The sequence below is a fragment of the Crocodylus porosus genome, unplaced genomic scaffold (genome assembly GCF_001723895.1).
Source record: "Crocodylus porosus isolate Cpor-Errol unplaced genomic scaffold, CroPor_comp1, whole genome shotgun sequence".
Lineage (NCBI taxonomy): Eukaryota > Metazoa > Chordata > Crocodylia > Crocodylidae > Crocodylus > Crocodylus porosus.
In genome coordinates this window covers 7,402,012-7,426,479 of record NW_017728932.1, presented here as the reverse complement: position 1 = coordinate 7,426,479, position 24,468 = coordinate 7,402,012, and the positions used below count along the sequence as shown (strand labels likewise).

The window sequence follows — 24,468 nt, the reverse complement described above, 5'->3', positions numbered from 1 at the left end:
TAAGCCGTTTGAGACAGAGAATGTAATTTTGCTCTGTTTGTACAGCATCTAGATCCTGGTTTATGACTGGGACTCCTAGACACCATCCCAATATTGCAATACTATTTTGGCATGTTGCAGAGTTCAGGTTCCCAGAATCAATGCGGTGATTCTGGCTGAAAGGTGGATGCTTGCAGAGTACTTTAATAAGTGGGGACAAGCAGACCATGAAGCTAGGGAACACACTGCAAAACATGCGAGGAACTAAAATTAACCTAACTCAGCCTCCTGCCTCCCACCACCACCCAGACAGTGGCTAACGTCCAGGTCTCTATTCCTTCTTTGACCAGATTACAGAAAGTAGTGCCTGCACTGGAACAGAATTCCTTAGAGCAGACATGGATGAGAACAGGGCCTTTTAATCTCAGCAGCAAATAAAGAAAAACAGTTTTTAATTTTGCATTCTCATTGCCAGCTGCGGTCTCTGCTATTCAAGGGAGGAAAGTTTTTTTTCAAAGGAATTCATTTCATTGTCCTATGCGCCTTTCAGAAACGTCTCCAGAGCCCACCAACAGCATCTGATACAACGTTTGTTGCTGGGCTACACACTGAGTGGTTGGTAGAGACTGTTTAGACATGTATTTCTTTGCACATGGCAGGGAGTGTTGCAGATAAATAATTAATACAGATGGGTTCCCCTTTAAGGCACACTTTTCTCTTTATCCGGTGGATGCAGAAGGACTTGGTGGGGTGCAGTATTTCATTTTGATACTTCCAAAAGATTTTACCTGCAAAATAGGAGAGCCTGAGAACGCAAATTATCTTCGCCTTCCTTCACTGGTCACAGGAGGCTTTTCAGATGAGGAGCCAAAAACTGAGATGGTGTAAATCACCCATGATTTTAGTTGACTTCAGTGGAGCTCTGTTGATTTACACCAGCCGAGGAGCTGTTTTTATTACTGTAATTATTATAATTCGTCGGCTTTCTAATGGTACTCATTATTGTAGCACTTGAGTGCCTATTTTTACAGGCTTGAGTTGCTTACTTTATTCCTATCTCATCTCACCACAAATGGAAATGCAAGCTCTCAGCCTCCCTTTGGAATGGTTTTAAAGGGAAAATCAGCTATCACTTCTCCTAATTCTTCCCTTGCAGACCTAATGCATCACAAGATAGATAGCCCTCGATTATTTTTATTACTGTAGTGTGTGCAATGGAAAAGGGAAAGATGGTAATGATGATGATTTGACCTAAAACTGAACACCACCTGACTGCACAAATTGTAAAACCAGAAGAGAATCAAGATGTGGGAATATTTTGGATTTTGAAAATACCAATAGAGGCAGTCCTCCCTCATAAAACCTAACTTCCAGACTGACTCAGATTCTCGAAGGAAAGAAGGGAAGGTGCTTCAAGGGAAAGAAAGACACTATCACAGGAGGCATAGAAAAGTAGGACCAGAAAGGACTTCAGGAGGTCAGTCAATCTAACCCTCTGATCAAGGCAAGTTTGTCCCCATCGAAACCATCTTAGACAAGTGTGTGTCTAACCTATTAAAAACTTCATGAACATCTTTCACAACTACCAGGCACCATCCCCAAAACATCAAAAAACTCCCTAATCTGCCACAGGGAAAGCAGGGGGATGAGGGCATTGCCACTTTTCCAGGAAACTGTTAAATATACTCAAGAAATCATCATACCCATTTCACCCATTTCAAACTGGAATATCCGAAGGGAAAATTACCTGCCCAATTGTCACTTATTAGGTCAATGGCAGACCCCGGGATAGGACCCAAGAATCCTGGCTCTTATTTTGGTACTCTGTCCAGTAGATGCCACTACTGTTAAATTTGCCAGAATCCAGGAAGACTCTGAATTTAAGACAAACCCCCAACAATTAGATTCTATACTTGGAAAATGTATACGTTTGTTACAATTTTCCACTGTATAGCATCTAATTATTGGCGGGTCAGCTAAAATGTGTCCCACTCACTGCTGCAGCAGGTAAAGTCATGACGGGGGGGCAGGCAGTGGGGGCAGCACCCTGACTCCTGCCCCTTGGCCTCGCATATGTTGCCCCCTGCTGCCTGTCCCCCCGCTGCTTGTTCCTCCTGCTGCCTCCTCCCTGGTCACCTGCTCTCCCTGCCCCTTTCAGTTTGTCCTCCCATGCCTACACCCCCTTGCACCTACCTGCCAGTGCCTGCCACCTGCTGCTGCTGTCTGCCTTCACTACTCCTCTGCCACTTCTACCCCTCGTCTGTGCCCCAGCCCCCACCACATACCCTCACTCTGGCTCCACCATGGTCCTGGCCCTGCTCATGGCTCAAGCTCTCAGCCCAACCTTGTAGTAGCAGTGGCAGCAGTTCCTGCCAAAGCTCCGGGGCCCAGCTGGCCGCATCAGCAGGGAGGGGACAGACAAGATGGGGCAGGGGCAGGGGATGGAGGGGCAGAGGTGCTGCAGCTCCCACCTCAACCATGGGTAGGGGCCAGAGTTGCAGCAACTGCCTGCTCCCCCTCCCCCTCCCCCTCCCCACCATCCTGCACTTGAATCCAAAATGAGGGGGCTTTTCCCCTCCCATGTTAAATGGGTAAAAAACCTCATTTTGGATGAGAGCAAACGTGGTATACGCTCTTTGGGGACATGCCTTTTACTATGCATTTCGATAGTGTTTAGAATATTATTCATAGTGCTACGATCACAAATTCATCTGGGACTTCTTGGTGCTCTTGTGATGACGATGATGGTAACAAGGATACTATCTCTCTTCAACTTGGTTGATGGTTTCTTTTATTCCTCTGACACACACTGCTTGGAAATGCATTTAAAAGTCAAATTGGAGGTTTGGATGGGTTTTGTTCTGCTTATAGCACTGAAACTAAATGACTGTGGCTGAGTGATGGGTAGAAAGGCTCATATGTTGAAAGTGCCTCATCTTCCAAGTCATATGGTACTTTGTGTCCTGGAGTCACTGTTTTCCTATGAAGCTGAACCTCTTTATGTGGTTTTATGTATGAAAAAGAGTAAAAATGCACCGCTGAATTTTCTAGGATTAAAGAGCACAGCCCTGCTTACCTTCATCGCTGTTATCATCTACAAGGATAATCTCCTTCAGGAGGTGAGCTGGGGTGTGATTAACAGCACTGTGCACGGATCGCAGAATCACCGACAGCGCTTCGTTCACAAAGATAAAAATAATGGAAATTTGGGGCAGATCCTTTGCATATTTCAACTCTTTACACCTGCAACACGAAGGAACACAAAGAGAAACTGGATTAGCAGAATGCTGGCTGGACCACAGCCCTGGTAGAAGCTGCGCAAACACAAGCTACTGCATAGGGCAATTAATCAACTGCTACAGCTTTACAAAGCCATACATTTTGGCAAACACTCTGTACTGTTCACGTGCCACATTTCAGGCATGCATCCCTCTGCGCTGGAGTTTAGACTGTGGCTGGCACTCCTAGGGAGAATTTGCTTCTAAGGAATCTCAAAAACATAAATGAAAATCAGCTAATCAGTTTCAATTAGCTGGAGCCAGGTAAATCATGGATGCATATATGTGCAAGCACACACACGGAGATGTACAGTATGGAAAAGGCGGCTTTCACTGTGGAAAATGCCTCTGACTGCAATTTCAAGTCGAGCCTCCGTTCATAGTCTGTTTTAAGATTAATGGTGCTCAGATATTTGCCATGTTCTTAAGCTGCGCTAGTATATCTCCTTCTGCTTGCTTTTTGGTACTTCTAAAACGCAATGAACTTAACATGACCTCTGGTCAAATACCTTTAATCAAAGTTTTAATATTGGTTTTTCTAAAAGGATTTTTCCTGTTGCTGGAACATGCTTTGGACTGGAGCGTCACCTTGAACTGGCATCTTTGCACTTCACAGCTGGTACATGATTTTTTTTTTTATGCCATTTTATAATTATCCCCCATGTTTCCAGCCTTAATTGTTCTAAACAAGCTTTGCTTTTGTGGCTGGGCATTTATTTATTTGCATTTCTCCATCCTGGATCTGGGAGGTTTTCCCTTTGCAGCCAAACTCATTACTGACATACCAGAGGTTTCTGGTCCGCAAATGAATATAACTGTGACTGTGAGCAGGACTGAGGAGTTAAGAGGTGGCAAAGAACTTTCAGATAATTAAATCCATGCTTCCACCAGGACAGGATATAGTTCCAGTGACACACAAAAGATAATAAATTAGTGCTGCACTTGATCCTATCCAAAAGCCTTAATTTAATCCATTCATCACAGGATGCAAACAGGTGAACACATTCAAGACCACTACGAAGTAAGCAGAGTGATAAAATAAAGTCTATCAGAAGTCAAAAGAGGAGTAAAGGTTTTGGAACCTCCTGATAGTAAGGGAACTCTGTCTTCTATTATTTCTATCTTACCTGCCTTTCTATAAGCCCTCTAGACAAGGAATAATTTCATTCACTATTAATCATGCTCAGATGATTCTGTCATAAGGTTTTAGTGTCATAAAATCATAAGGCCAAAAAGAGATGACTGGGACCGAAAGTCCGACCCTGTGAACTACAAAGCACAGCTCACTGTTAGGGCCAAGTAAATCAGCTGGGATGAAACAAGCCCTGACCCAATTCTCTGTTCCAAAAACACCAACTAAACCCTGGGGTTTACCAAAAAAGTTCAGATAACAAGTTTCCGTTTCCTAGTTACCTACTGGGAACCACAATGGTATGGGCTATATTTTGAAAGGAGGTCATCATGTTCATTGCACAGTAGCGACTGAGCTCTTTTGGGCTGGGGACAGACATTCAAAAAGCCTGAGCCTGAATTGATTCAACCTTTGCAAGTCAGTCTAATCTGGCTAGACTGAACCGGTTTCCAGCCATACAGACCATCCCTCTGGACTGAGGAAATTCAGGCACATGCCTGCAGTGGCTCAGGCTGGAAGCCGGGGGATGTGGGGAAGGGGGCACTAGAGCAGCCCTCCCTTCCCTCGCAGAGCTGAGCTGAGTGGGGTGTGGCCAAGTCCCAGCAGGAGGCTCTGATGAGGGAGGGGTGTGAACCCCCAGCCTGCCTGCAGTCCCAGGATTTTCCTGGCTGGCTGTTCAAGGGGTGGAAGTGTTACCAGCCCCCACCCCCCAGCCAGCACTGAAGCAAAGCACGTGTGTGCTGTGCATGCACCTGTTGATGATACGGAGCTTTTCACTCTCTCTCCCTGCTTCTGTATACTGTCTGCAGCAAACTGACAGGCAAGAAAGCCGGGGGTGCTGGGGGCTGATAAGCATCACCCCTACCCCAGTGTTTGTCATCCAATTAAAAAAACAGAAGGACATTACCAGCTACCTGTTGATTCTGCCTATTGATTCAGCACAGACCCAGCACGTGGTCTGTTAGCTAATACACAGACACCTACTCCGCAAGGCAGACGAGAGGGGGGAATTCCTGGTTAGCAGGGAGTGGCAAGAGGGAGGGAAGGGAGCAAACAGCTGTTAAACAGGGAAGGACATTAAGTTACCTCCTCCAAGGAAGGACATTAAGCTACCTGTTGAATAGCTCCAAAAAGGCTGTCTGCCTCTGTCGTCTCCAACAGCACAGACGCTAGCCAGCAAGCGGTCTGCTAGCTAATGCTGACGTGTCTATGAAGGACGGGGGATACCTGCTTAGCATGGAGTGGTGAGGGTCGGGGGGAGCAGAAGCCAGGCAGACGCCTGCAGGGACTGCCGAGCTCCAGCGAGACAGCAGAGGAGAGAGCCCCACCCAGCCCAGAGAGCGTGCTGGGATGCTGGGGGAGTCTGGTTTAACTTAAACCCGCAAAGGGTCTGGGACAGACATTGCATAAAGTGGTTTGAGCCAAACCAGTTAAGTCTGATGATACATTCAACCAGGTTTATCTCAAACCGGTTTCAGCCATTTCAAACTGGTTTATGTGCACTGAACTTCTGTTCTGTTACAGGTTTAAACCAGTTTCTGATCACTTATACTGGCTTATGTGTAATGTCTGTCCCTAGCCTTGAAAGTCTGGCCCAAAGTGCACATTGGGAGGAGTGGCATGCTTACAGAAGCTGCAGATGTGGCTAATCTTTTCTGTAGATGGAAACATAAACCTTGCGTTTCTGTGTATTCCATGTATGCACGCTTAAATACATACATACAATGGATATTGAAGTGTAGGGGTTAATTTAAGCAAATGCTCTCGCTCTCAGGAAAGGAAAGGAAGGAAGAAGGAAAAGGAGGAAACTGTCATTCCATGAAAAAAATCAATTTTCGACATTTGTGATCGATTAACATGGGACATCCAGCAGTATTAACTGCAGTACAGTTAGTATTTATTTACCAAGTGAAGCCTGACAGACAACTAGAGAGAAGAAAGCACATAAAAGCTGTAACTACACAGTTAAATTACAGACCAACAATAACATTAATACATTTTTTAATTGTATTAGCTATTTCTTAGGCAAGCAACAAGCATCCTTTATGCTCCAAAATGAGACGGAGGAAATTGGAAAGATTTTTGTAATGACACCATTACCAGAGAGTACACCTATAAAGCTTTCTCACTGAACAAGCAGTTGAAAATGAATCCATATTTTTCCCACTGTAACTATTGCCTTCCTCCTCTGAACCTACCTTAATAGAAACAGATGCTGAACAGCTTTTGGGAAACTATTTCTTTCCAATCCTGCAAGAACATTAGTGAAGGGGTAAACTCAGAATTGACCTTGAATTTTCATAACAACCTCCTTCTAAAATATAGCCTGTGCTGTGGTTCCCAGGTGGTAACTAGGAAATGGAAACTTGTTAGCTGAACTTTTTGGTGAAATCCCCACGGTTTAGCTGGTGTTTTTTGGAACAAAGGTTTGGGTCAGGGCTTATTGCATCTCAACTGACTGGGATGTGTAAAAGTCAAACTCAACTAAACTCATTTTGAGATTCTAAAAAATGCTTTCTGTTTGTCCCTCTACATATTATGTCGGATAGATGGAGAAAGGGAGGCAGGAGAGAAGGAAAAGAAACAACATTTTGCTTTAGTTGTTCATACTTGTGCACAGCTACTCCCTGAGACAAGCTATTCTGGTGGTAACCCCAGCTCAGTCTGTGATCAGTGGCTTGAAGAAGCGTCCAAACCAAGCCCATTGTTACTTTCTATTCTATCACATTCCTTCTGCCCCCAAATACTGAGGACAAATGGGTAGAGAAACTGGGAGAAGAAATCAGCCACTGAACAGTGTAGGCACTTCACATACCCCTATTGCTAATATCTATAATGCTGCAGTTCTCAAAAGACAAGCTTGGAGCATAAACACAGAGCTCTCCAGTGGCCGTGGCTGCAGCCATGCTAGGGAGGGCAGCAACAATGTAAAACAGAATTAAACTCCAACTAGTTCCAACAAAATCCAGTGTCAGTCTTCTTCAGTGTGCTTCCTTCACTTGTGGCATGAGGAGCAGCTGGTTTATGTGAGGCTCTGCCTGCAGCCATGTGCTGTTGTTCTCCAACTCCTCCAGGCTCCACAGCAATAATTTATTATTGACAGGCTGACGCATCAACAAATATTCATGTGTTCAAGAAAACACCTGGTGCTTTTGTTCTCTCATGGGGCCAAAGTAAAGAAGATAAAGAAAAACACAGTGCTTGAGCTTAGACATAATTAGAGGGGCCAATGGAGAACTTGTTAAAAGCAGCAGGGATAATGACTGCTCCGTTCTAGAGGAGGCAGTTTTATTTTTCCTTGGCACTTTAAAAAAAAAAAAAGTACCGATCTGAACACTGCTTTAGTCAGGCAGATCAGGTGGCTCCGAATATTTACAAGCTGTGGTTAGAGAGGTTGACAGCTCTACTCTTCCAAATATTTCTTGAGGCTTCTGAGATATTAGTCTAGGTATGTAGGATTTACCGTACCCTACCAAGGCATCGGTCTCTCAGATTACGTGTGCTGCCTGGGCTCTGGGCTGCTTCTGGTAGATGCTGAGTGGAAGGTGGGACTTCTCTAACGCACTGGGGTATTAAAGGATCCTGCATGCAAGAATTTTTATCCAACCCGTAGCAGGACTATGCCATGAACCATGAGATGGGATGACCTTCTTCTTGGCACATGGAGTTATAAATCAAGCTTGATTACAAGGCAGAGAAGCCTACAAGGTAAAATATCTGTTGATTTAACTCCCTCTTTAAGTAGCTGAGAGGAATGAGTCTTCATTGGCCAGCATCCTCACAAGAAGCCCAGCAGTACCAGATTAAAAGGGGCTTGCAGGTAAAACCCAACAACACTGTTATGTTTTAGGGTCTAAAGTTATCAGAATTGTCTTTTGGACCAATATTATTTCTACAGGAGGAAGCATCCCCTTTAGGCATCGCTTACAATGACTGACTCCAGCCTGAAGCTACAAAATTCAGATCCAAACGCAAAATTCTTCAGTAACCCGATTACATATATAGGACCCGTCCCACAGTACAAGCCCAGATCTGAAATTTAAAATGTATTATAGCATCCAGATCTTAGATTTTAGAGCTAGTCCATCCTTAATCCTAGATCAACTATGTATATGTACACATACGTGGCATCTTCTCGGCCTAGCAATTAACAGTACTGAATATCAGGGCAGGGATATTTTCATGATAATTCTGGACCAATCAGAAGAAGAGGAGGAAATATAATAAAACCTGTTTTTGCAAAATTTTCCAGCAAGACACTGTGGCCAAGCACTTTGCTATGGTTGGATAAACTTAAGCACTCATGAACCATGCAGCAGTGGAGGTTCCTCTTTATCAGGGATCTGGCTTTTCCATTTCCTGTGGAAAAACAGAGAAAACTGCGGATTTTACCCTTTCCCAGAGGAAAACGTGGATCTCTCATTTTAACAGAGAAGCCCATGGATTTTGCCATTTTGCAAAGAGCTCTCTGCAGGCTGGCAGAGTTCCCACCTGCAAGGGGCTAGGGGGCAGTGGGAGGAGGGCGCTCAGGCAAGTGCTGCCGTGTGCCAGGAAGCCTGAAGAGCAGCTCCTGCGGGTAAGTTGTTGGGGAAGACTGTGGTCTGCATAGGTAAGAAGAGAGGGAGTTGGCCAGGGTTGGGGTTAAGGCTGCTGCCCAGCTGAAGCCACAATGCGCAGCTGCTGGCCACAGCAGGGAGTAGGATGGGGGTGCGGGTGGCTCATCTCGGGGAAGGGGGGCAGCTCCCCACCACTGTGCGCACTCCCAAAGGGGGTGGGGGGGACCCGTGCTCCCCAGATCAGTGCATGGGGTGGGCACAGGTTGCCTAAAGTGGGCTTGGGCTCCCCGCTCTGCTGCCCTCCCCCAGGACCTCCACAGTCCAGCAGGTGCGAACTGGCACTGCAGGGAACACCAGGGCCGCTCAGGGATCTCATTTCTGCTGAGCTCTATGCTGCCCTGGCAAGGCACCCCTTGCCTTCCAGGGCAGCAGTGCAGGGTTGTGCCCCTCAGGGGGCAGGGGATGCCATGGCAGCACAGAGCTCGCAGCAGCAAGGAGATCCCTACGTGGTCCCACTGTACCCTGCAGTGCTGGGTTGCACCTGCTGGGCTGTGGAGGCCCCAGAGGAGGGCAGCACGATGGGGAGCCTGAGCCCTCAGTGGGCAGTCCATGCCCGCCCCTGCCCTGCACACAGATCTGGGGAGGGGGCACAGCTCCCCCAGGAGTGCACGACATAGTGGCGGAGAACGAGCCCTAGCCCCTGCCCAAGCCTGCGGTGGGCAGGCAACAGGCACTGGTGGGGAGTGAGGGACTCGGGCTCCACTCTGCTGCAGCAGCTCCCACCTTCTCAGCAGGGCCAGGGGCCAGTGGGGGGTGAGGGAGGAGTAAGGGGCACCAGCAAGGCTGTGGGGGCTGTGGAGGGGAGTGAGAGGCCTTTCATTTTAATCACAGATTTCTGGGTTTTTAATCAGAGACTATGCAATTTTTTATCAGATAATTTCCGATTTTTTTTAGCAGGGAAAAGTAGATACCTGCTCGTTATTAATGCAAATAGATTGATGGACTCTTAAGACCAGGTAGGATCATTATGAACACTGAGGCCCATAACACAGGCCAAAGAATGTCACCCAATAATTTCAAATCCGTAACTCTAGACTGAGTGTAAGAAAGTCTTAAAAGCTGTCCAGTCCTGACTTAGGATGGCAAGTGATTGACTGTCCACTCTGATTCCAGGTCAGTTGTTCCACTAATTAATAACCTTCACTGTTAAAAATGTGCTCCTTGTTACCATTCTGAATGTGTCTAACGTCAGCTTCCAACCTTGTAATTTCATAATGTCTTTTTCTGCTAAATTAAATAGCCATTTAATATCCCCAAGTCCTCTTCCTACATATGTACTTGGAGGCCATGCTAATCAGCATCCATCACAGACAAACCTAAGCCGAAACTGGAAGTTACTAGAGTTGCGTCACTTTAGACCGGTGGGGAATCTGGCCTCCAGAGTTGGGAGACAGATTCACACTGAGAGTTGGTTTCTCATGTGCTATCTTTAGCACTTAATGAACACTTAACATCTGCAAAGCGTGGTACAATTGTTGGCAAATAAGTGACATCAGCTAATTAGTGCACATTACCCCCTTGATATTTTTACTACTATATGCTATTTTCACAGTTAAATGTGCTATGGCACCTGCTTGTAAGATCTAAATCAGAATACTGAAAATCAATAGGGAAAGAGCAAATGTATCCTCTGGCATCACTTGCTTTCTTGCCTCTTACTTTGATGTCCCATTGATCCGAATGAATGACACTTTTATGTCCCATTAAATCAGGGCTGAAAAAGACTACATGATTCCTGGCAAATGCCACATGGCTACAAAATCAAAGATGCTTCTAATGCCTACTTATTGGGGAGCCAGTTAGAAACTTATTTGAACCATTGCTGTGGGTCGTGATATATAGCTAAAATGGAGCAACACTGCATATTAGCATATCCCTGCGTTCAATTCACTGCTATACTAGACCCTTTTACATCACTTTGGCAGCAGAAAGGGGCAGAAACAGCCACCTGTGCAAGGCTGCAAAAGGGAACTATATACTGTTACCAGTAAACGGAAATTTGAAGGTAGGACCAGGAGCCTACGCACGGCTAAAGCTCAGTGAACTCTGGTCCATCTCCATTTCCCAAGACCTGAAGAGGGCCATAGAAGCAGACCTTAAGTTGAGCCATCTCACTCATATGCACAACACGGACATGCTCCCACAGATTGAGAGGTAGGCACAATAAAGTCCATTCAATCAGAACAGCTTCTGTTGTTATCCAGGGGATGATATAACAAGTGGTGGAAAAGGATTTTCCACTGAGTCCAAAATTGTAATGACCCGGATGAATGAAGAATAACATTAAATATATGAAGACAGACGTTTTTATAAATGCTTCTTCCCAGGTAGAAGATAACTGCTTTATAAAAGTAACCGTTCAAGAGCAAAATAGAGGATTGAGGGAGAGAGAGAGAAATATGACTGGTTTTATGCTGAACAGCTTGGTCTATGTCAGGCCATATTAATCATGTCAGGAAATTTCAGAATAAAATAAAGTTTTGTTGCTATATATGTTTGTGTCTGCTAGAGGAGTCTGCTGTGGGATCCATTGATCATTCATTTTTATTTTTGCCACACAGCTGTAAATCTAGTCTTCTGTGCAGCAAGTGAGATTAGAATGTTTATTGACGCTTTCAGTAACAGAAAGAGGATATCGTCTCATGTATTGCTCAGAAATCCTGGGGTAGAAAAATATCATAGAATCAAAGTAAGCGTTCTTAAAGCACAGAGGGACATTAGGTTAGGAAGTGACAATCTAAAAATAGTTAGACCGGCCCGCTAATTTAACTTGACCCACTTTGCTATGTAGTGTATATATATCAGCTGACTTCCAGAAGGCAATACCATGTCAATCTCGAGAAACCCCTCTCCATCACCAGCTCTACAAATCACTAGTCTGGCACTGATTAGGCAAGTAGTGATCTGTGATTCAGAATTAAATCTATGCCCAACCCAGCTGCCTATTTTGTTCCTCTGTTGCAACAACTCCGACACCTGGGCCCTGGCAGACATTCAAGTAAAAGCACAATGACCCCAACAATGATGCCTCCTGCTTCCTATACACCCTTGACTCCGACGCAGTCGCAAGTCTGGGAGTCCCCCCATCAGCTGCTTACTGGGAGCACAGACCAGCTGATAGGCCTGGCCACACAGTCAATGTACGGGCACAATGGGAACCAGCCACAACATCACTACACGTATGTGGGAGTTTTATCATGTCATTAATTGAATGAACATGTGGCCAGGTAACTACTTAAGTTGTGATTAATAGTTAATCATATCTCAAGTGTAAGGTCTGTCAGGGGCCTCTCACGTGAGAGCAATCTGGAACAAGGGCTGTTTGCTTTATTCCAAGCTAAGCGATGTGGGATGTAATTACAGAGCTCTTCTTCCAGCTTCCATTCTCCGACAGACATCTCACGTAAGTTGAAACCAGGAGGTGCCAGCCTTCCCTTTCGCCCAAATTGAGAGCTAGTGAAGTCAAGGTACCAGCTATTTTCTGCAACTTACTCAATACCCAGCACCTGTATTAAGAGGATCCCCTTCAATTAGGTCCTACTAGATTGATTGTCCCATAAGTCTTTTCCCCCCACTTTGAGCACAAACATACCCTGCAAAATTAAACTAGAGGGGAATAAAAACCAACAAGCAGAAATTCACCTCCTTTTTACGTCTCTGCTTATTTCTATTGACAAAACAAAGGACAATCCTCCATAGCCTGAAATTCTCTCCTCTCATCATATGCCTCATAAGATTCAATTGCTTTACATATTCAGGGGTGAAATTAGGTTCCCATCAAGGGCAGACTTCAATAATTGTCTGGAAAACATCAGTCCATAAATAACCTTATTTTCTCAATGATTCATTTGATTGATATTTTAGAAGACATTAACCTTATTATATTTGGCTCAGCTTGAAATCGTTTCTTCGAACAATCATATACTGTGCACCCAACTTATGCATTCGTTAATTGCGTATTACAAACAAGAGGTGGGTGGACAGAGAAGCAGGCTAGGTGCTAAACAAAAGAAATATGAAGGATGTATGTGGATAAAAAGTTTTGATGCTTTTTTATCACAATCTTTAATAAGCACAGGGGAAGTCAATCTTTGATGTCCTACAGGTTCAAAATCAGGATCTCACATTGTTCTTTGTTCTTAAGGGAACAAATGAAAAATGTTGATAACAGAACACAACAGACTCTGATGATTATCAGTTTATTTAGAAATGGAGCTGTTTGTCCAACCATCCAAGAATTTGGATTTGTTTCTGTATATTTTGATTATATCAATTGGGACTGGAAGTCTCACGAAAAGATCTGCCAAAGTTACCAGTACTACTGGATAAGGAGTGAATTTGAAGTCGGCTCCCATATTTCCCTATACAGCTGAAAAGAGGAAGAACAGAGTTGTTCATAAAATACTGTACTTCAAAAGTTTCTAGAATCTAGGGGAAGCACATAGGCACACAACCACATGGGTTCCGGTATACTGAAACTCAATTAATTCTTACCCTTTCTCAAGCCAATAACTCATTCCTAACCACAATTTTCGAATTTATTACAAATGAACTTTGTTCATCATCATTGTCTTTGGGAATCCCTCACAGTTGAGGATAATGATCTTATCTGTGTGTCCAAAGATGGCTGATGAGGCCTACCCAGGATCAACAGACTCTACTGCAGTTCAGACATGTCTTTCCGTGTGGGGTGGGTGATGCTTGATTTGGTCCAGGATGTGCTCCCACTTTCTGCCACTCCCACTTTTCCATCTCCTGTTGTTGTCGTCATGAGGTTTCAAAGTACTAAGGTCCCTGCAGCAGACTCTTCCTCCACTTGGGATGGTCCTGGGAGATAATATCTCACAAGTTGACATCAATGTTGCATATCTGTAAGTTGGCCTTGAGGATGTCCTTGAAGCACTTCGTCTGCCCTCCTCTTGAGCATATGCCTTGGCTGAGCTGGGAGAATAAAACTTGCTTCAGGAGTCTCGAGTCAGATATCCAGATTACATGGCCAGCCCAGCACAGTTGATGTCAGATGATCATCACCTCAATACTTGTGGTGTTTGCTTGCAGGAGGACACTAATGTTGGTGCATCTGTCTTCGCACTGGATTTGGAGGATCTTCCATAGGCAGCACTGATGGTACTTCTCCAACAACTTTACATGTCTCCTGCATGCTGTCCACATGTCAGCTCTGTACAGTAAGGTGGGGATCAAAACGGCTTGATAAACTATGAGCCTGGTTTCAGATCTGATGTCACAACCTTTGAACACCCATTTCCTCAAGTGTCTGGAGGCTGCACTTGCACATTTCAGGTGATATTGGATTTCTTTGATGTCAGCCTTCTGCAAGAGATAGATTCTGAGGTACGGGAAATACTCAATGTTCTTGAGTCTCACCATGAATCTTAATTGAAGAGCTGAGGACTGCTCGTTAAGAGCATGTTGATGAAGAACCTCAGTCTTTTAAATGTTAAACATCAGTCCCCATTTTCTTGTATGCCTCAGTAAAGCCATCAATGATTTCCTGAAGGTCTGTTTCTGAGTGAGCACAAACTACAGCATCATCAGTGTACTAGAGCTCAATGATTGAGATGTTGGGCTGGTCTTGGTTTTGGCTCAGAGTTGACAGAGATTATGCTGGATAGGAAAACTGTGAAGTCTTGGGACAGTGGCTCTTGCACAAAAATGGCTGGGGCAAGACTGGGTTGTGGTAACAAGACTGCCACAAAAAAAATCAAGCTCCACTAATTGCTTGCAACCCATTAGGCATGGAGACCGTGAAGCCTGAGGTACCCAACAGCACATGCGTGCCATAAAATAATAAAAGCAATGGTTCTAATTGTTGTCAGAGACCTGACACGCTCATCACATGTATATCTCCTAGCTAAGGAAGCCAGAGAAAAAGGCTGAGCCAGGAGGAAACTACATATACATTTCAAATGAACTAGCAACTAAAGATGACAAATGAGTAAATACGCATCTCAAGCAAAACCTGTAAAAAATGCATTGAATACAGGAAAAATGTCCTGTACGTGATATCCTCACATTTCTCAAAACAGGCATCCAATGTCTAAGGTGTTACAAATGTCTCAATCATTCAGTGCATGTCTGGAGTTTTGTAAACAGACCATCACTAGTACAAGCTATTGCAAATTTGCCCCACTGATAAGAAAATACCCAAAGACAGGTCCAGTAACCAATGCTTCTAAACATCCTGTTTGACCAGTCCAGACTCATCACGTGTAATTGACCATTAATTGTAGTGGCTGCAAGAAGCACAAGTCTTTACACCTAGACAAATCCAAAAACAGGAACCAGGCAATTTAACGATTGTAATTTGATGGTCACCCTTTTCCTCCCTGTTTTGTTCAGACTTTAATTGGTCAACTACCAAGGAAAAATGCTTTGAAGCTATACAGTTAAACAGTATATAGAAAGACAGAACTGCCAGTAAGGTGTGCAGTTTAGGGAAGACCAAGAAGCCATCCTGCCACCCATAAGCAAAGGATCTGCACTGTGGGGCTGTACAAGAACTGCTTCCTGCCTGCACTGGGTAAAGACCTCTTTGCAGCTAAGACAATCCAAGAAGTAATAGCTCATTTTATTTTGGGAAAGAGTCTTTTTCTGTCATTTGGTTTTGTAACGTGTTGATGGCTATTAAAGCAAACCGTTTTGCTATTAATTAACCCAGTGTTGTGTCAATTCTTAGAGCACTAGGTTTAAAAACCCATTTTTAAATGCAACAGTTGAACAGTTTGGTAGTTTAGCTCCACTCCAACTGGAAGCTTGTTGGTGGTCAGATGTAGTAGCATTGTGGTAAGGAATATTGAGAAGAGCGTTGAAGTGATGACACAGCCTTGTTTAGCTCCCATCTTAACCTCAAAGGGATCCATAACTGAGAACTACCACTTGCATACTGTCATGGAACAGACAGAAAATGGTGACAAATTTCAGTGGGCACCTGTACTTCATAAGGCTCCTCTGCTACACTGCTCGGCTGACAAAGTTGAAAACTTTCACAAGGTCAAAGATGGCCAAGTAGAGAGACTTATGCTGTTCCTGGCATTTCTCCTGCAGCTGGCGAGCTATGAAGATCACGTCAGTTGTACCGCTTGATGCCCTAAACCAACACTGAGATTCTGGGAGGAGCTCTTCAGAAAGTGGAAGGAGATGGTTCAGAAGGGTTCTCGCAATAATCTTTGCTGTGGTGGACAGCAAGGTGATTCCTCTGTAGTTTCCGCAGTCGGACTTGTCTCCTTTCTTGAAAGTTGTCACAGTCATAGTGTCCCTGAGGTCCTCTGGGATTTCCTCATCATTCCAGATCTTTAAGACGAGAGCATCAAGCTGTGATGTGAGCTCCTCTTTTCCGTGTTTGAAGATTTCAGTGGGGATTCCCATGTGCTCCAGGTACCTTGTTATTTTTCATCTCCTTAAGGGCTTTCCTGACCTCATCAATGGTTGGAGGGATTCTGATATCAGCTCTGACTAGATGTTGCAAGATGGAGTTGAGAACACTCTAGTCAACAGCAACAACAAAGCCAACATGGCTTTGTTGCTGGAAGGTCTTGCCTGACCAACCTCATCTCCCTCTATGACCAAGTGACGCATTGCCTGGACAATGGAAATGAGGTTGATGTCATATATACATCCACAGATGCATCATGGGCAGGTCCAAGGAGGCGATCTTCTCCTTCTATGCAACACCGGTCAGGCCGCAGCTGGAGTACTGCATCCAGTTCTGGGCGCTGCGCTTCAGGATGGATGTGGACAGCATTGAGAGGGTCCAGAGGAGGCCACTCACATGGTCAGGGGGCAGCAGGGCAGGCCCTACAAGGAGAGGCTACGGGACCTGAACCTGTTCAGTCTCCACAAGAGAAGGCCGAGAGGTCATCTGGCGGCCGTCTATAAACTTACTGGGGGGGGGGGGGCAGCAGGGAATGGGAGAAGCTCTGTTCCCCTGAGCACTACCAGGAGTAACTAGGAATAACGGCCACAAGGTGATTGAGAGTAGGTTCAGCTAAACATTAGGAGGCACTACTTCACAGTTAGGGCGGCTAGATCTGGAACCAATTTCCAAGGGAAGAGGTGCTTGCTCCTACCTTGGGAGTCTTCAAAAGGAGGCTAGATAAATCACCTAGCTGGGGTCATATGATCTCAGCATTCATCCCTGCCAATGGCAGGGAGTTGGACTTGATGATCTGCTGAGGTCCCTTCTGACCCTAACAACTATGAAAAACTGTGAAACAACTATGAAACTATATCTGTATTTCAAAAAAGCCTTTGACTTTGTCTCCTATGACGTCCTCACGGTTAAGATGGGGAACTGCAGCCTTAACCATCTCACAGTCTGATGCCTGGGGAACTGGCTCCGGGGTCAGACCCAAAGAGTTCTAGTTGATTGGAGCAAATTGATGTAGCACAAGGTCACCAATGGAGTCCCACAAGGCTCAGGACTCGGGCCAGTACTCGTCAGCATCATTAATGATCTAGATTTGAGTGTCAGATATGAACTGGGAAAGTTTGCGGACAACACTAAACTATGGAGGAAGGCAGTCATGCTGGAAGGCAGGCTGGGGATACAGGCTGACCTGGATATGCTCGCAAGGTGGGTGGACTAAAAGCTGATGGCATTCAATGTAGAGCAGTGCAGGGTGCTCCACCTTGGGAGAAAAAACCAGCATCATACTCATAGGCTTGGCAGACTCACTAGCACCATGACCAAAAGAGACTTGGGGGTCTTGATTGACTACAAAGATGAACACGAGCCACCAATGCAATGCTGTGGCTGGCAAAGTAAACCACACACTTTTATGAATCCACCAACGCATCTCAAGCAAAACCAGGGATGTAATCCTCTGGCTTCACTCAGCCTTAGTGAGGCCGCAGCTGGAGTATTGCATCCAGTTTTGGGTCCCCCACTTCAGGAGGGATGTGGATAAGCTTGACAGAGTCCAAAAGAGAGCCACCCATATGATCAAAGGCCAAGAAAGCAAGTCATACGAGGAGAAGCTGAGGGAGATTGGACTCTTCAGCCTGGAGAAGAGAAAGCTCAGGGGTGACTTGGTGGCAGCCTATAAGTATATAAGATGGGTGCATCAGGATCTGGGAGACAGTTGTTCACCAGGGCTCCCTTAGAGATAACTAGGTCTAATGGCCACAAACTCCTGCAAGACTGATTTAGACTGGACATAAGGAAAAACTTCCTAACAGTCCGAGTGTCCAGGGTCTGCAAGCACCTACTCTGGATTCATTCAAAAGGCATTTGGATGTTTATCTTGCTGGGATCGCTTAACCCCAGCAGACTTCCTACCTATGGCAGGGGGGCTGGACTTGATCTTGCAATGTCCCTTCCAGCCCCTAATGTCTATGAAGTCTATGAACAGCAGTGTCTCAATTGAGAAGGTCTTCAAAATACTCCTTCCAACAGGCATTGATGGCTCCCCTTTCCTTGATCAGGTCTCCTCCATCCTTAGGTGTCAAGGGCGTTGGTCCCGGAGTGCTTGGACGACAGATGGCTTTTGTGGCACTGAAAAAGCCACACGTATCATGGATGGCAGTGAATGGGACCGCTGGGAGCAGCAAGCTTCCTCAGCGCCGGGCGCGGGCTGTGCCCAGCACTGTTTCAGGCAGCAGTGGCAGCCTCCTGTCATCTGGCACACAGATCCAGGGGCCCAGAAACCTCTGCACCTATCTCCTTTAAACTTGGCAGGCTTCATACCCTACCATTCCTGCAATTTTCACCCGAATCAGGCAAGAATGACAGTTTTACGCATTTTCATGATTCCCCATTATAGCCTACGGACGAAATGTCGAAACAGCAAAGCAGTTTCAACAAAAAAAAACAGAACAGTGCTTCGAAATGAAACAAAACTCAAAACAAAACACTGTCCCTTCAAAACAGCAAAATGGAACAGTTGTTTGCTGAGCCCCTGATATAGCAGTAAGCTGCTACCAAGTCCCCTCTCAGCCTTCTCTTTTTTAGGCTGAAGAGTCCCAGGTCCCTCAGCCTTTCCTTGCTGTGTCTCTGATCATATAGGTGGCCCTTCTCTGGACTCTCTCAAACTTTACCTGTCCTTATTGAAGTGCAACGCCCAGAACTGGATGCTGTACTCCACTGCCAGTCTCAGCAATCCTGAGTAAAGCAGAAGAATCACTTCCTTGGTTTTGCTGGAGATGCATCGATTGATGCATGCCAGAGAATTATTTGCCCTGCATAAACCAAAGAGAGGGAGAAAAGGAGGGCAGCTCACACTTGGGCTGGTGGGAAGAATATAACTGAAGACCCCCCCTGAGTGGGATTACTGTTCATACCAGAGCACAGAATTTAAAAAGGCATTTTCTTTAAATTCAGCTAATGCTCAACAGAGACCTACACGCAGCCTAACATGAGGGAGCTCCTGTCACCCTCTCCCTTTCTCCCCCCAGTCTAAGGCTTGACTGCCTCTTCTCAATTCAAAATCCTTCCTCATATTCTTTGTGAGTGTAGAGGTCAACTATCTGACACAAAACTGGAAGCTTATTACAAAGCTTGCAGTTACCAGTACTCCAGGCACACGATGCTCTTTGGCAGTCATGAATCAAGTGTCTTTGCTTTGTCTTGCTAATTACTTGAGCCCAGAGCCAAATCAGTCACCAGCCTTGCAAGGGAAACACAAGTCAGCCTGCAATGAAATGAGAGTTGTGTGTCCTGAGCCACTCCTCAGGAACAGCTGCCAATTAGACAAATTACAATGTAGGCTTCTGCTTCTTGAATATGGCCCACAGATTAAGGGAACTAAGCTGGCACTTCTGATCTGCCAGCTGGCCCCAAAAGGTGAGAGGATCAGCACTGGTCCTCACGAGCAAATGGCTTCAAATTAAAAATATTCTTTTCAAAACAAATAAAGACAAGGTGTGGAAGTTAACTAAAAGGTGAACTACCCAGCTGGAGGGGCAGCATAAGCAAATGCTTGGGGGTTACTGTTTCCATACTCTATGGTCCTACATTGATTCAGTAACTCTGGGTGCATCTACACGTGCAAATAATGTGCATGAATAAACTCCAGAACAATTATCTTCTGGAGTTTATTCATGCACAGCACGTGGAGCCCAGTGAGAGCAGTATAGGTTGGAAGGGGACCCAAGGGGACCGCCTGCCAGCTCAGGGCTGCTCTGACAGGGCTCCACATGCTGTGGAACCACTGGCTGGGGCACAAGGTGCAGGCTGGCTGGCACCGAAGCACCCTTATGCCTCAGCCAGCCCCATCGCCATCTACACATGCACTGCAGTGCATGAAACAACACTGCCACAGGGCAGTTCTTGTGTTTGCAGTACCCTGTAGCAGTGTTTATTGGTCTACTGTGACCCAGGAGGCTTGTGTGTTTAGTCAGTGATGTTTTACTGTGGATCTAATTAGTCAGCTCTGCAGTAAATATCTTGTGTAGACACTCCCTCTAAAGCCAACCTATCTGCTACCAGAGAAAACTAGGAAGGAACTGCTGATCCTAAAGGAGGACTAGTTGGCATGCATGGGTGCAAAGGGAAGAGTCATGGTGCTACCTGTCCACCCAGTAAAGCAGTATAGCACCCTAGAGATCCATAAGGCCATCCCTGCCCACAAGTCATAACATGTGTAATACGCTGGAACACATCCCTGCTTCTTATCCCCACAGCCAATCTCCAGCTGAGCCAGAAGAGTGCACATCCCAACAGCACAGTGAGCAGGGAATGTTTTCAAGGTGGACTCCTATGATGTGGGGTTGTAGGCTAACTTAACAGTCAGAGCAATGAACACAAAAGGAATGCAGCCCTGGACATAAGGAGGAACAAGCTAGCAAATGCTCTTCAGTGAAGCATTGCACAAACCATTTGTACTCAAGCACAAACAGCGGCAATCAAAACATCCTGCAGACAGCGCAAAACAGCAAAAGGAGGTAGAATTCAGAAAACACAATACAGAGGGCTAGTATTAAATAAAAGAGTGCAGCCTTCCCAGTATCACCCACCAAACAGCCATCCCATGATAGATTGCTGGATATGCATTCATGCTGATGATTTAGAATAATTGCTCCCCAATACCAATTACTGATAGCTCTATGTGCAAATTACCACATCCAATCTGATGATCTAAACATGCTGTGCACACATTAATCTTGCTATCACTCCTAAAAGCCAAGAATTATTACTGCCATTTGACAAACGATGACATGGAGACACAGTAAAGGTAATTCACTTGCCCAAGGGACAGAGCAAGTCCTTGGCAAAGAAGAGACCAGACAAATTTGCTGCTTTAACCATTAGGACTTCTTAAAGAATGACTTTTTTGGAAATGAGACCCTGATAAAGTGCGAGTCTCATTGCTCTTACCATGTCACTGTGCTGCTTCATCAGCACAAAGCAATAAGAAAGTTATGCCCTGTGGGACATGCCAGCATTTTGGGAAGGTATAAAGCCATGCTACCCAGCTGTGCACTCATGCCCTACTCTTCTTAAGTTGTATGTCAGACAAGGGAAAAGCTCGGAGTATCCATTGGGCCACAACAGCCTCCCTTGGCGCAGCCGCTCATGTAACTTAGAGTTGCCCTGACTTCAAATTTGGCATGGCTGAAGATTGGGCCCAAAGCCTGGGATGCCTTTTGGAGACGCATGGTTTGCTTATGTACTGACAAGCGTATGTGATTGCACGTGTGCATGCCCACACGTCACTTACCACAAGCCGATGCTAGATAAGACACTGCCCCAACGCTAGTCCTATTGAAAACCTCTGACATTTGGAGGTAAAAGTCCCGTGTTCTAACCCCAGTGCTGCCCGTGTACAGTTTGACTGATAACCATGAAGCTTGCATATGTAGCTGTGGCTTTGTTACCTTTTGACATGATGTCATTAGTCATCCTTTTCAGAAAAGCCATTTCAAGCAGCTAAGTACATGGTTATCTTATACAATAAGAGTGACAGAAAGTGCATCTTCAAGATATGATTTAGATAGCTACCAAAGGAATGGCTGAAATCCTAAAAAAACTGAAACATAAAAAGGTAAAATATGTATAGCATTTTAAAAAACCACCAACACAATGTTATAGTGGGGTATGCTTCCCTATTACAAAAGATAAAATAATGTACAAAGGAAAGAAGTCTTAATAAAATGCTGTGGATAATGCATTTTTGATAATATTCAAAATCCTAATTGTTTCCTCCTTATCAAATTCAACAACAGGACTCTTCTCATGCTGTGGACAACTGGAGAGAACCAAACAGGGGTTGAAGTTATTAAGTGACCTTTTTGTAATGCTGATTTGCCTGGAACTGAATTACTTTTTTTCTTAAGCATTTGCAAAATAATCCTGGTACATATCTGTCATCATAAGAAGGATCACTGCTTTTAACTTTACTTTACTTAAGGAAAGAAAACTCAGTTGCAGCCCATACCCAGGAATTGGGAGCACAAAATAAACAGACACAAAAACATGTGAATCCTAAAGTTTTGGGCTGTCACCTTGCAAACTTTGTAGAATTTAACCAGATTGGAGTTGGGATCATGCCAGACAACATCTCTAGTGCTTTTGGCTGTGAAAACTGGGAACCAACTGCATTTCTTTTCATAGACTCTGACCTTTGAGGACATATTTTCAAAGAGCTCATATCCCAATTTGGAATATAAACCAGGAAGCTACGTCTTCTAACATTCACAGTATTCAGCAGCTCCCAAATATGACCCTTGAAGTCTAGTTTTTAATAAATTCATAGCTGGTCCTCATACAGAATAAATCCTGCTAACACGCTTATGCAGAGCTAATCCTTTCCTGACATTTGTTTCTTGTGAGAGTCCTGAAGGTTTGAATATCTAAGTTGGCAAATATCCTTTATGATGATCAAAATAAATGGCTCTTACTAAGTGATGTCTTGAAAAAAAATAGTGCAAACTTCTGAGACAGTTTAGACTATGTAGGTAAGATTTTGTGGGATTTTGTAGATTTTCTATAAAACTTGGTTCTTTGGTACCAAAAAAAATTTGGCTTAATAAATTCATATTTTTTCACACATCTCCTTGTGTCTTAAAACATCTGTTATTAAAATATAAATGTATGGTGAAATGCAAGAGAGAACTGCAGAATTGTTCCAGGTGTGCAGGCAGAATTCTAACTCAAAATCACTGTAATATTTTGGATAGATTTCTATTTTCAAGCTTGAGCAGCCTTCTAAGAGCAGACTGAAGAAAGGGAATATTCTTTAGGTGGAAAGATTAATCATGCTTTGCACTTCTGCCTAGGGTTCCCTACATATCTAGAAACAGCACAAAAGTTTGATGTAACCTAAGTCCATCTGAATTCACCTCACCACAGGTCTATCTTACACCACTCGAGCCATTTTAGATTGGTCTGTGTGCGCCGAACTTCTGTACAGTTATGGGTTTAGATCGACTTAGGTTCACTTAGACTGGTCTAAGTATAATGTCTGTACATGGCCGTAGTTATCCCTGTCTTTATGGCCTCTAGCATCATATCTGAGCAATTTCAAATTCATGAGAAATGTCCTCTCAAAATCCGGCCAGGCAGAAGCTTATTATCCCAATTTCACATGTGGGGAACTGAGGCAGAGACAGATTAAATGATTTACCCAAAGTCAAAGAAGAAGTCTGTGGCAGAGCTGGAACTGAACTTAGATCTTCTAATTTTCAGACAAGAACCTTATTCATAGATTCACAGACGTACGGTTGGAAGGGACCTAGATAGATCTTCAAGTCCGACCCCCTGCCGTGGGCAGGAGAGAATACTGGGCTCACATGAACCCAGCCAAGTAATTACCAAGCTGCCTCTTAAAGACCCCCAAGGTAGGAGCCAGCACCACTTCCCTTGGAAGTTGGTTCCAGATCCTAGCCGCCCTGACTGTGAAGTAGTGTCTCCTGATGTCTAGTCTAAACCTACTCTCTAACAACTTGTGGCCATTGTTCCTTGGTACTCTGGGAGGCGCTCGGGGGAACAGCGTCTCTCCCATTCCCAGGGCCTGGTACCCACTGGTAAGTTTATAGATGGCCACCAGATCCCCTCTCAGTCTTCTCTTGTGCAGGCTGAACAGGTTCAGGTCCCATAGCTTCTCCTCGTAGGGTCTGCCCTATTGCCACCGGATCGTGCGAGCGGCCCTCCTCTGGACCCTCTCGATGCTGTCCACATCCCTCCTGAAGTGCGGCACCCAGAACTGGATGCAGTACTCCAGCTGAGGCCTGACCAATGTTGCACAGAGGGGGAGGATCACCTCCTTGGACCTGCTCGTGATGCATCTGTGGATGAATGCGGTTGGCCTTACTGACCGTGTCCTCACATTGGCGGCCCATGTTCATTTTGGAATCGATAATGACTCCAAGATCTCTTTCTGCCACTGTGCTTTCGAGAAGGGAGGTCCCCAGCCTATAGGTATGACAAAAAAAGACCAGCTGTCCTCCCCCAGAATAATATAAGGCATTCATTATTTAGGCACCACAAGACATCATTTAAAGTTAA

At 44.9% G+C, this 24,468-nt stretch overlaps 1 protein-coding gene across 1 annotated transcript in view; it reads right to left on the bottom strand.

Moving 5' to 3' along the window:
* WBSCR17 (Williams-Beuren syndrome chromosome region 17) overlaps positions 1-24,468 on the bottom strand; it is a 311,468-nt gene that overhangs the window by 196,457 nt on the left and 90,543 nt on the right. Inside the window, exon 4 of the mRNA XM_019545487.1 lies at positions 3,056-3,222. Coding sequence (XP_019401032.1) covers positions 3,056-3,222 — 167 coding nt within the window. The remainder of the gene's footprint in view (positions 1-3,055; positions 3,223-24,468) is intronic.